This window comes from Ciconia boyciana, chromosome 1 (genome assembly GCF_034638445.1).
Source record: "Ciconia boyciana chromosome 1, ASM3463844v1, whole genome shotgun sequence".
NCBI classification, from domain to species: Eukaryota; Metazoa; Chordata; class Aves; order Ciconiiformes; family Ciconiidae; genus Ciconia; species Ciconia boyciana.
Genome location: NC_132934.1, coordinates 158909589 through 158922394, shown reverse-complemented (window position 1 = coordinate 158922394; position 12806 = coordinate 158909589). Strand labels below are relative to the sequence as shown.

General features: G+C 38.2%; 1 protein-coding gene across 5 annotated transcripts in view; it reads left to right on the top strand.

Moving 5' to 3' along the window:
* TPP2 (tripeptidyl peptidase 2) overlaps positions 1–12806 on the top strand; it is a 57641-nt gene that overhangs the window by 36029 nt on the left and 8806 nt on the right. For all 5 annotated transcript variants that reach the window (XR_012040390.1, XR_012040389.1, XR_012040388.1 and 2 more), the window contains 4 exons: positions 5990–6141; positions 6236–6332; positions 7335–7465; positions 8781–8988. Coding sequence is in view for 2 of the 5 variants with exons in the window: in XM_072849924.1 (XP_072706025.1) it covers positions 5990–6141; positions 6236–6332; positions 7335–7465; positions 8781–8988 (588 nt within the window). In the remaining 3 variants the exon portion in view is untranslated. The remainder of the gene's footprint in view (positions 1–5989; positions 6142–6235; positions 6333–7334; positions 7466–8780; positions 8989–12806) is intronic.

The following is a 12806-nucleotide window of genomic DNA, read 5'->3' as shown; positions in this document are numbered from 1 at the left end:
TCCCATGTGAACGCACGGTTTCCTGATGAATAGGAAAATATTCACTAAGTGTGTAAAATATTCACTAAGTGAATCTCTAATAAGGGAGTTAAACTCTAATCATAATTTAATTTGCATAACAAAACCTATTAAACAGATCCAACAGGTTGCATGTTCTTTGCATGTTCTGTTTTTCGTTTTCAGAACAGAGATTTGTGTTCAGATCTGAGCAGTATACCCACCCAAGCCAAAATAAAAACTGTTGTTCTTGATACTTCCACCGATTATTCATAAGAGGCATCAGCATACTAGCAGCAAGCAAATAAAACACAGTGTATTTCAGAGCATTGATCCATAAGAGCTCAATTAATGAATATATTTTTCTAAGAATGCAACTCTGAGGGGTTCCCAGTTTACAAGTTTTGAATATTTACCTTGCCCTGTCATGAGTTTCCATGCGTTTAAGATGTTTTCCAGGATGGAAAACATGTTTATGTATTTCTTTTGTGACCCAATCAGTCAAAAAGGTACGTGTAGATTTTTCATATTTTTCACGGACAAGTCCAGGCCCACTTGTAGGATTAGGAGTGTTAATTTACAAGTCCCATTTTTATTTTATGTGTATGTTTTGCTCTGATACCAGTGACTAGTCTTTGGAAAGCTTTTTTTTAATTTTTTATTTCTCTTTTTTTGTTTTGTGTTTTTTGTTTTTTGGGGTTTTGGTGGGGTTTTTTTTGTTTAGTTGAGGAGGGAAGGAACTTGTTAGCTTGCACCTATGTGCATGACACTACCAGAAATCCAGGGTGGGCATTTCTGGTTGTTTGAAAGTACTTTTATTTTCAAAGAATCAGAGTGGCTGAGGCTGGAAGGGACCTCTGGAGGTCATCTGGTCTAACCCTCCTGCTCAAGCAGGGCCTCCTAGAACTAGTTTCCCATGCCCAGACGGCTTTTGAATATCACCAAGGGTGGAGACTACACAACCTCCCTGGACAACCTGTGCCCAGTGTTCAGTCACCCCCATTGTGAAAAAGTACTTCCTGATGTCCAGATGGAACCTCCTGTGTTTGTGGCCATTGCCTCTTGTTCTGTCACTGTGCACCACTGAAAAGAGTCTGGATTTCCCTTTACACCCTCCCTACAGATATTTACACAGATTGATGAGATCAATCCCTAAATGCTCCCCACTCCTCCACCCCCCCAAATGCCTTCTCTTCTCTAGGCTGAACAGTCCCAGCTTTCTCAGCCTTTCCTTGTAAGAGAGATGCTCCAGTCCATCATTTTCATGGACCTTCACTGGACTCTTTCCAGTATGTCCATGTCTCTTGTACTGAGGATTCCAGGTGTGGCCTCACCAGTGCTGAGTAGAGGAGAGGGATCACCTCCCTTGACCTGCTGGTAGTATGTCTAATGCAGCCCAGGATACTGTTAGCCCTCTTTGCTGCAAGGGTACATTGCTGGCTTACGTTCAAGCTGGTGTCCACTAGGACTTTTCCTGCCAAGCTGCTTTCCAGTTGGGTGGCCCCCAGCATGTACTGGTGCATAGGTTTCTTCTTCTCCAGGTGCAAGACTTTGCAGTTCTCCTTCTCCTTCATCAGGTTCCTGACAGCCCATTTCTACAGTCTGTTAAGGTCCCTCTGGATGGCAGCACAACCTTCTGCTGTATCAGCCACTCCTCCCAGTTTGGTGTCATCTGCAAACTTGCTGAGGGTGTACTCTGCCCCATCATCCATATCATTAATGAAGATGTTGAACAGGGTTCGATCCACTATTGACCCCTGGAGTATACCGCTAGTTACTGGCCTCCAACTGTGTGACGCTGATCACAGCCCTCTGGGCCTGGCCATTCAGCAGGTTTCAATCTACCTGTCTGCTCATCCAGCCCATACTTCAACAGTTTCTCTATTTTGCATGAAAGCAGTTTGAGGTTATGCCAGGAAATAGCAGCCTAATTTTCCAAATATGATAGCTAATTCTTTTATAACTGGAGAAAAATGTCAGTGGGTTCTTTCCACAGAATAAGCAGGTGTCTTTGTTTTACTAGACACATACAGCAGAATCGTATGCCTAATCCATAATTTTCTGCTCAAAGAGCTATTCTGGGTAATTTTATCTTAAAAAACCCCAAACTCAAAACAAAACCCAAAACAACCCTTGGGCATGGGTTTTTACTTAATGTCTTCCTGTCTTCAGTGTGTCTGGACTTAAAAAAAAAAAAAAAAAATCCTTTCTCGCTGACTACTGAACTTGTGATATGTATGAAGTTCAGAATTCAGCGATGTTTTTCCTTTGAACTGATCCCCACTGAAGCAGTGCCCTACTGTCATGGCTTGGGTAGCTGATGTACCCTTAGAAACACCCTTGATCTCTAATGGGGAGGCATGTGCTAAACAACTGTGTGAAAAACAAATTGCTTCTACGTACCTTTCTTCTTTCACAACATAATGCAGTTACAATCTGATTATTTTTTCCCCTTGTCTCCAACGTGGTTAGAATTAAAGCAGATCATTGACTTTTTCTGGTCTGTAAGAAGAATTTTTTTGTTGTTTTACATAATGCAGCTTTTGAACAGCAATATGTAACAGCTAGCTAAGGGATAGAAAATTTCCACGTCTTTCTCCCTACTCTGCCATCCTTTCCTCCAATTTGAAGCATGAAATGCCTTATGCAGATATTGATAAGTACTAGTGGAAGACTAAAATACCATTGTGAAGTCAAATGTAAAAGGATGACTTCCTTTGAGCATGAAGACACTATCCCTGTTTAATCAGGAGGCCTTCAAAAATAGGATGAAGTACGTGTCTGATTTAATTTTGTGTAAGCCTGACTGGTGACTTCAAGAAACTTCGTTCATTTTCAATTAAATAAGACTATTGCTGTGAAAATAAGCAATGTTGCACAAATTGTTTGCATCTTAAAGCAGATACAAATTCCATACGCACATTCAACTGTGTGTGTACTGCAGGTGTGCATGGTATTTATTAAAATGGAAAATGAGGCCTGGGATGTCTTCCTTCAAGGAGCTTTTTCCTGTGGTTAGTTTTGCTGTGAATGCTTTAAAGTACAAATAACAATAGTTCATATGTCTTTTCCACATAAAGTACCAGAGGTTGAATCATTGGACAAAAATGTAAATTTAAATATTTAAACAAAATTAACTGTCAATGAAGCTCTTTTAAGAGGCGACTGTTTTGAGGGCATTGTGCTTGTTTACATATGCGTTTGTAGTCCTAGTTAAAAGTAAACTCACTGAGATTTATCAAACTGTGCACAGAGTACACTGACCAAAATGCATATCCTATATGCTTCCAAAGTTTTTAGTATTCCTTAATTTTTTTAGAGGATAAACAAAGGGCAGCTTTCTCATTAATTTTAAAGTTTCCTTAAAGTCATTTTTTCAATGGATAATATGCTTGCTCGCTGTCTTTCTCTGTCTATAGCTCTATATCTTTTTATAGGTATATATAAAATCAAATCCAGTGTACTAGTCTAGCAATTCTGTTGCTGTGGAACAGCTAGAGTGAAATTTGAATAAGAAAACAGATTAAAGCGCTGAATTGCGAAGAGTTGCCTTTCTTCTCCTTAATCTCTAACGATGAATGTTTCTGTAATGGCAATGACAGTGTCGTTCTGGGATCTTCTGGAATCTAGGGGGTTGCCAAGTTTTATACATGATGCTAGTGTTTACAGACAGAATACAGAAAAGAAAGAAGCCTTCAGTCTATCTTACAGTCTTGTGATAGTTTAAAGATAAGCACCTAAACCTTATTTATCCCATGAAACGTTTGATGTCTGTAGAGAAGACTGTGCCTCTTTTTCTGTAAGCTCTTTCAAAAGGAGGGTGCTTAGGTCTGAAGCTCATTGTTTTCCTTTCAGCGGTCATAGCTTGTAATGCTTGCAGAATCTCATGAGACCAAACATACCTAGTTGAGAGAATGGGGAGATGACATTTTACTGTTAGTGGTTTAGCTACATAGAATTAGTCTCTTAAATGAAAGTGTTCATCCACGTAAGTGGGATTTTGTTAATCTAATTACACTTGGTTTGAAACTTAAACCAGAGTAGTAGAGCCTTCTCATATAGACAAGGCTTGAGAATGCAGAGGCCATTTAGATACATAACTCCAAACATATGTTGCCAAGTAAGATTGAAGAGGACTTTCCAGAAGGAAATCCTGAAATATTAGAAGAATATTTTGAGGAAGGCAGGTTTCTTTCTTAGGAAAGTATTAGTCTCAATAGAAGATGTCTTTTAAAAAACACTGTAAACTACTGATTCAGATTTTTGTACTGAACTAACTTTGTAGGCATCTTAAAATGTTTGGTTTGCTTTAATGAACTATGTTGTTGCTTTCTACCATTCTAATTATCTTAGCCAGCCCCATAACATGTTCCTGACTTCTGTATCCTCCACTACATGTGCTTGCCTCCATGACCTGTTTTGTCATGCTCTGGCCTAGGTCTTGCTGAAGTTTTAAGTGTACTGCCTGGTCACGCACGTCATACTTGAAATGCGTGTGTGCAGGATAGTTCTTGTGAAAGCTACACTTTAATGTAGATTAGTGATCTAAACTAGGTTTAAAAAAAAAAATGTAAACATCAATTTTGTGGTTCATCTGTGATTATGTATTAAGTAGCTGGAAAAATTGTTTTAAGGGAATATTGATGTCACTTTCTCTTAGTATTGCTTTCAGTAACCTATAGCAAGCTGCTGGTCTGTTTGAACTGTCAGTTTAAAGAAAATTGTTCTGCATCAATGTTCTTGATAGTGTCAGAAGCGTAGTGTTAAGTCCATTATTCCAAGGCCATTATGCATAGTAGTTTCTAACGGTCACCTTTTTACTCGCTATTTAAGTAACCTGAAATAACGCCATCTGGTGCACAAGATTTCGTTTCATTACGCAACACTGACCTCCTTTATGGGAAACATTCCCACAAATGTATTTTGGAATAATTGGTATGAATAATTAAATTGCCACAGCAATTGAACTTGCAATGCAATATTTTGCACAATGTTACAATGGAATAATGGTATCTAGAGGATTTAAACTTAAGTGATCTTCTCTGTGAAATATCTTGTATGTAAAATAACAGGACATGTGCCCTCACTGTTTGGGGAGAGGCTTTTTTAAAAATTGCAACATTAAACCCAAAAACAACAAAATGGCCTCCCCCAGCATTTCTGATGTTTTAGAAGCAATGACTGAAATCTAATGCTGGCTTTATTTGCAAATTTATATGTAAATCCTCTTAGGAAATGGACTTCAGAGCATGGTCTAAGATTAGTTAGGATTTTCCTTTTAAATAGCTGTAGCTGATTTTTCTCATGGTAATTGTTGACTAGTCTAGCATGAATTCAAACTATAGTGATATTTCTATGCTAGCATATAGGGTTTTAAAAAAATCTTGCTGTTGTGTCTACTTAAGCACAGATATAGGTGAAACTGGAAAGTCTGTAGCAGCAAACTGGAAAACTGTTGACTGTGGATGCATCAGCTAATTCAGTAGGAACATGGAAGAAATAATGTCTCAGGAGGAATAAACTTGTGTATCCTATGGCATGATTCATGCTTATGCTACTGTGGTATTATTTTTTTAGAATTCAGTAATCTTTATTCATTTGTTTATTGCCAGATTTGTAGGATAGGATCTCTAACTGATTTTTTTCCTTTGCCTTTTAACAAAGTTACTTGCTTTTTTTATAAACAAACAAAAAAAACCCCCACCCTTCTGATTCCCTAATATTATGTAAAATTATATGAATACAAAAATGTCAAACTTGCTAAATTTTATGCTTTCTTGTCTTACACCTAGTGTGCTGTTCTAATATTTACATCCTTGCATTGCTTAAAATAAAAAGTTAAAGCAGTTCCTGAATTCTTAATGACTAATACCTTTGCTCTCAGAATCTTTACTCAGTGTATGCATAGTTGCTTGCTATGATTTAGCTTTTATATAGCATCAGAAAAAAGTGTACTGTATCCCTCTCAGTATGTGTCTCTTCCCACCTCCAGGATGTCCTTACTGTTCACTATCATCTGATACCGTCACCATCAAAGAGTAAAAATGGCAGCAAAGAGAAAGAAAGAGAACAGGAAAAAGAAAAAGATGTAAAAGAAGAATTTGCTGAAGCTTTAAGAGATCTAAAAATACAGTGGATGACCAAGTATGTCTGCTGTCATGACTACACAAGCTTGAAGCAGCTGTACAAAAAAATATCCAGAGTCTGTACTTTCATGCTATGTCCTCCTCTCTTCTAGGCTGGATACCACTGACATGTACAATGAGTTGAAAGAAGCGTTTCCTAATCATCTTCCATTGTATGTTGCAAGACTTCATCAGCTGGATTCTGAAAAGGTTATTTAACACTTTTTAAACTTGATTTGTCTCAATACATCCATATAGCCTAAACAACTGAACCTTTCTTCATACATGTTTGGTCTTGAAAGGACCACCATAGCTGTACTCAGTACTATAAAGCAGAAATTCCTAATTAGATTGACAGCTGCCTCCCTAACTGACTGTGATATTCTTAATCCCACAGCAGAATGGAACAAAGTGTACCTACCTATAGTATGTTTGCTTATCATTTACTCCTTGTTAAGTTAAACACATTGTAAATTTTCTTACTGCTTTAGGCTACAACAATATTCAAGCCCAAGTTGGATGGGGCTCTGAGCAACCTGCTTTTGCAGGGGGGTTGGACTAGATGACCTGTAAAGCTCCCTTCCAATCCAAAGCATTCTATGAATATTATTCTAAATGGTGGTTACTGACACAACCACACATCCCATTCTACTCCTCTACTGGATTAGTAATTTATTGTAGCAGAATTGCTCAGACAACTGAGGACAGTAACCCCTTGAAGTGACACAGCTAAATCCACCATCTGTCATTGTCCTCAAAAATGAGAACTGTGAACAGAAAAGTTTACACGTATCTGCTTTTTTTGTTTATCTTGAAGATAAACAGCTTTGTGTATATGTCAGTAGCTTGAATATTTTTCTGTTTGATTCTGATTTTATATTTATTTCTGAAATGAATAACTGCTACTGTTATTTAAGAGGATTAATTTGTACTGAAAAGTTATTTTCTTTCTGTAAAGTCTGAATCTTGCATATACCCACCTCATATTTTACAGTTTGTTTTCAGTGAAATGGACTCCATATGCGGGAAATCTTGATAATGCAGACTTCTTATCAGTTTTTTTTAATAAAAAATTGGAGAAAGTGGAGAAAATGACATGTTGAATTACTAATGTTATTTCTGCATACCTTTGCAATTATCCTAGTGTTAGTAGAATGAACAATCAAGTAGTGTGATTTCACAGTGCTAAACATCTTTTTATTCTTCTTTTAGGAACGAATGAAAAGACTTGATGAAATTGTTGAAGCTGCAAATACTGTAATCTCTCATATTGATCAGACAGCATTAGCAGTATATTTTGCCATGAAGACTGATCCCAGGCCTGATGCAACTACTATAAAAAAGTACCTACCCAGTAAATAATTTTCTTGCATCCTATTTCTGTAATCTATGTACTTTGTGTCTGCTTATAAGAAATGGAATGACTATAACCTTTTTGAATAACTTGTGTTATTTTTTGGGGCCCAGGTAGCTTCAAACTTGACTGCAAAATTATTTTGTTCTCTTATTCTATCTCCACAATGTAGGAACACTGAAACCTGCAAATTTTTACTTAGAAATATTAAACAAAATAAACAAGCGTGCTTTCAGGATTTAAATGTGTTAGAAGAATGGGGTATTAAGTTCTTGTATCAAGCTTAATCTGAAATCAGAGGGACCACTAGAATATCGATGCAGAGGTGTGTGTTTTGAATGCTGCCTGCCTTTTCATAATACTTCAAACCTTTTGGATCTGTATTTGAGGGCAAAATTGACAGCAGTTGAAGTAACTGCTTGCAAAAGACTTCATTTGTGAAAAGCATGATGACCACAGTTGTTCTTCAGAGTATTTTTGAGACCTGTTTTTTTTTTCTTTAGTTTTAGATTGTTCCTCTGAATTACCAGTATATATCCTTAGGAAGACAGTATTTTGAAGGTGACACCCTAGTCTGGACAGTAACTGGTGGATTTCACCGTGTGGCATCATGCTGTTTTAGTTGCAAATAGAGCAGCAGATTTGAATGTTAGGCCCTTAAAATGGGAGATGCATATTTGTTGATTATTTTAGATAAAATACCAGATTGCAATTGTAAAACTAGTCTGTCTGTTCTAGCTATCCTGAATATTTGTGTATAATTCTAGAATTGCTAATATAAAAGCAAAGCTATGACATAGTAAACTTGATTCTAAATATTTCTTGGTAAGTTGACCCATGAGGTCATGTGGTTGAATCTAACATCTGAAATTGAGCACCAAATTCAATGGTGCTTTAAATGGGTGCAATTCCTTTGAAGTCAGCAGAATTGTATCTGCTTATGTTAGTGGTGGATTTGACTCTCTGTTTATAATGCCAGGAACTATAAAGCTGTATTTCTAGATGCTGGCTTACTCAGTTTTAGAATCCTGAGTTGCCCTTGCCTTAAGACATCAAAGGCATTTCAGACTTACAAGAATGATTGAGCTTGTTTAATGCATAGTGTCTCTAGGTAATTTTTTACCATTAGTTTACTATAAAGTAAATAGCCATGCTTTAAAAATTATCTTTGTGCTTACTTTCATTTTGTGTGTACTAACTGCTGTAAACTTTTTAGCTTAAACTCAGTACAGCACTGATTCTTTTCTTAATGAGGTATCTGCAAAAAGTCCTTAATGGTTTTCATGCTGTTTTTTTTTTTCTAGTGAAATGGAAAAACAGAAGACTACTTTAGTGGATGCACTTTGTCGAAAAGGAAGTGCACTGGCTGACCAGCTTCTTCATCTGCAGGCCCAAGAAGGGGCTGCTTCCAGTGATGCAGAAGGCAAAGATGAGGATCATGAGAGCTGCTCAGAAGCTTTGACAGAGACGTTCTGGGAAACAACAAAATGGACTGATCTTTTTGACAGCAAGGTACGAGAGCAGAGCAGATTTTTTGTCTTTTGCATGTTGGGTTTTTTGATGGTTTCTCCTGGAGTTATGCACAGCCTCATACGTTCCTCCCTTCTACTTTTTCATGCTGTCCCCATATGTTGTGCTTCCTTAATGACCTTTTTCCACAGAGGTTTTGCCAAGCCTCTCAAATCCATGGTAAGCCCATTTCTGTGGTTATGAAGGTAGAGGTTAAGGGAAGGGTATAGAACAGTACCAGATTTCCATGAAAAAGCTGCTTGCTTTATTGAATTGCTTCTTTCTGTACCTTTCAGGGAATATTTTTGATTAACCTCTGCGCTGTTCTAGCTGTACACACACAGAAGTGTGCAGCATCCCTACTTTGTTCAGTCCTGCATTCTGTAGCCTCTTCTACACTATGGACAAGAGAAGTTTTGTGTTTTGCTGTCAGTAATGTCTGTAGAGGTAAAGGAAGAAATCCTTGGAAATAATTACACTTATATATTTATTAGCACAGATTTCGCTGTCATTTCAAGGTTCCTAATCCTGAGATTTAAGTTTTTTGTCTGCTTCATTCAAGACAGCTATCCCAGAAGGAAAAAAAAATCCATTGTAGGTGATTAGTTATGTAGCTTTTAATTTACAGAGTTTATGACTTTAACTGTTGAGTTATTGAGTATTAATTAGTTGCTGTACTTAACTCTTGCATATGGCTGTGTTTTAGCGGAAGATGAAGTGACCAATGTATTTGTTTATAATTCCGTTAAATTGCCAAAGCAGTTCAGATAGTTACAAAAGAAAAACTTTGAAATTAAAAAAATTGCTTCATTTCCTTGACAGTAAATAATCTTCCCGGTAAGAACGTGTGATTTAGCTGGAGGCCTGAACAAGAAGGTTGATGGTGGTTACTCTCACTTCTTTTAATGTATATGTTCTTGTACACCTACATCTTTTCAGCATTCCTCTTCTAATCTTTAACTGATTATAATATCCTGTGGTAGCAGATTTTGTGCTTTAATCATTGTCTGGCACATGATTTTCTTGCTGTCTGTTTGTAAATACAGTACTGTGTTCCAGTATAGTGACCCCTGGTTTACTTCTATCTTTTGATTTTTAAAGCTGATTGAAATACTTTCAGTGGAAAAACTCCTAACATAGACATCTTGTTGGGAGTTTATCACTCTTTGTTATGGGGTTTTGTTTTTTTTCAAGACAGATACTGATTCCTGGCACTCTTGAGCTGTGTGCTCTGGGCCTGAACTGAGTAACTCTGATTTGAATCGCACAGATTAGGGATTGAACCCGTCTCTTTGACTGCCTTAACCATGGATTTGTCTAAGTGCATATTCAGGTTTTGCTCTGAAAATTGATGCTTCTGTATGGTTAAATTGGTACTGAAAGGCCAACAAAACGTTTTAGATTTTGTAGCATTTCATATGGAAATAACTCCCATCCTGTTTACGCGGTATGTTTGTCTGCTTTTCCCTCTTGGTTTTACTAGTCAAACTGAAATCTAAATGGATTGACTGTCATGAGCCCTACACAGCCACTTGCTCACTCCCCTGCAGTGGGATAGGGAAGAGAATTGGAAATGTGGAAGTGAGACAACTCGTGGGTTGAGATAAAGACAGTTTAATAGGGAAAGCAAAAGTTGCACACGCAAGCATAGCAAAACAAGGAATTCATTCACTCCTTCCCATCGGCAGGCAGGTGTTCAGCCGTCTCCAGGAAAGCAGGGCTCCATCGTGCATAATGGTTACTTGGGAAGACAAACGCCATCACTCTGAACGTCCCCCCTTCCTTCTTCCCCATATCTTTTATTGCTGGGCACGATGTCTTATGGTATGGAATATCCCTTTGGTCAGCTTGGGGCAGCTGTCCTGCTTGTGTCCCCTCTCAACCTCTTGTGCACCCCCAGCCAGCCTGCTCGCTGGTGGGGTGGGGTAAGAAGCAGAAAAGGCCTTGACTCTGTGCAAGCACTGCTCAGCAATAACTAAAACATCTCTGTATTATCAACACTGTTTTGAGCACAAATCCAAAGCGTACCTTCTAGGAGCTACTGTGAAGAAAATTAACTCTATCCCAGCCAAAACCAGTACATTGAGGATACTTTTAGCCCAGAAACATTCTAGAGTGCTCTGGGTATTTTAAATGGGTGGCTTCTGAAAAGGGAGAAAATGAGCCTGTCATACCACATCCTAATGACCCCTGGGGTACATCTTCGTCCTGTGCTTTTCTGCAGCCTTTCTGTCCTGTACCCATACATAGCCTTACTTGCTCAACCCTGCCTGGCCAGCATACAGTTTATCTTCTATGTTCTCTTGCTGCTGGACAAATTGCCCTATATCAGTACAGTCATGATTACTAGTTAAGTAGTATTACAAGGGCCACAAAGATGATTAAGGGACTGGAGCATCTGTCATATGAGGAGAGGCTGAGACTGTTCACCCTGGAGAAGAGAAAGTTCAAGGAGATTTTGTCTACGTGTATAGATACATGATGGGGGGAATAAAGAAGATGGAGCCAGGCTCTTCCCAGTGACAGGACGAGAGGCAGTGGGCACAAACTACAACACAGGAATTTCTGCTTCAGAAAAAGTTGGGGTTTGTTTTTGCTATGTTTTTTCGGAGGGGGGTAAGGGGGAGTGAGTTTTTGGGGGTGTTTTACTGTGAGGGTGATCAATGCTACAATGGGTTGCCTGGAGAGGTGGTGAAGTCTCAGTCCCTGGAGGTAGTCAAAACTTAATCAGATGTGATCCAGGGCAACCTGCTATAGGTGGCCCCGCTTTTAGCAGGGGGGTTGGACTAGAGATCTCCAGAGCTCCCTTCCGCCTTCAACCATTTTGTGGTTCAGTGACTGCTTGGCAAGTAATTTATGTAGCTCACTTGTTTCTGTGGTGGTTTTCTTCATGCTTTCTGTGATCTAGGAGCATGTATGCTGGTCAGTAATAACGTAGTGTTAGTTTTGCTAGCTATTAATTTAATGTGTCTGAAGATCACATGATGGATGTATCCTCTCATCTCTCCCATGGTACTGTTCAGTAATTCTAATCCCAGCAGTACCTATAGATAAGTTAAAAAAAAGTTTGAAGGGAAAGAAATACATGCTGCTACTCAAAGCTTTCATATGATTATTGGAACTGAGACTTAATTGTTCACTTTTGTACTTTGAGGTTTTCTTTTTCTGGAAGCTCTTTGAAAGGGATGAGGAGTGAGAATAATGTGACTTGGGTCTTGATGGGATTGAGAATTTTACTTTGAAAGGAGATAGTAGAGCACTCTAATGATTTTCCCTGATAACAGATTTGGAGAAAAGGATTAGGGCTAGGGTGAAGGGAGTTATTTTCAACTGAGAAAAAACTTCTTTTTTGTTGTTCCTTTATTGCTTCCTAGAAGTTTAATGCTTGCTGCTGTTCATATTCTTTCATTTCCTTTACTAACAGGTGTCATGTCCATCTAGTAGTTTTCTTAGGAACTGGCTGTAGTTAACAATTACACTGTTCAGACCAGCTGTTTCAGTTGTTAGCACTACAGTTTCCAGCCAATGACAGAATGTTCTTTGGTCATTCAAGATCATAAACATATGATGAGGATCCGGTTATGCTTTCCTTAGGTTTTTTTTAAGGGTCACTATTAATGACTAAGACTTACGTAATTATGATATGGCCTGACACAAAAAAGCATAAGAAAAAAATTTACAGTTATATTCCTATTGTCTTTGTTGTAAACGTGTGTCATGGGCTGTAGCTTTTCTTCAAAAATTAGCTTAATACTTTACAGTTCCTTCATTCCACCCACCTCTGCCAAACTGCATCTTATGTTCAAGCTGTCTGATCCGTA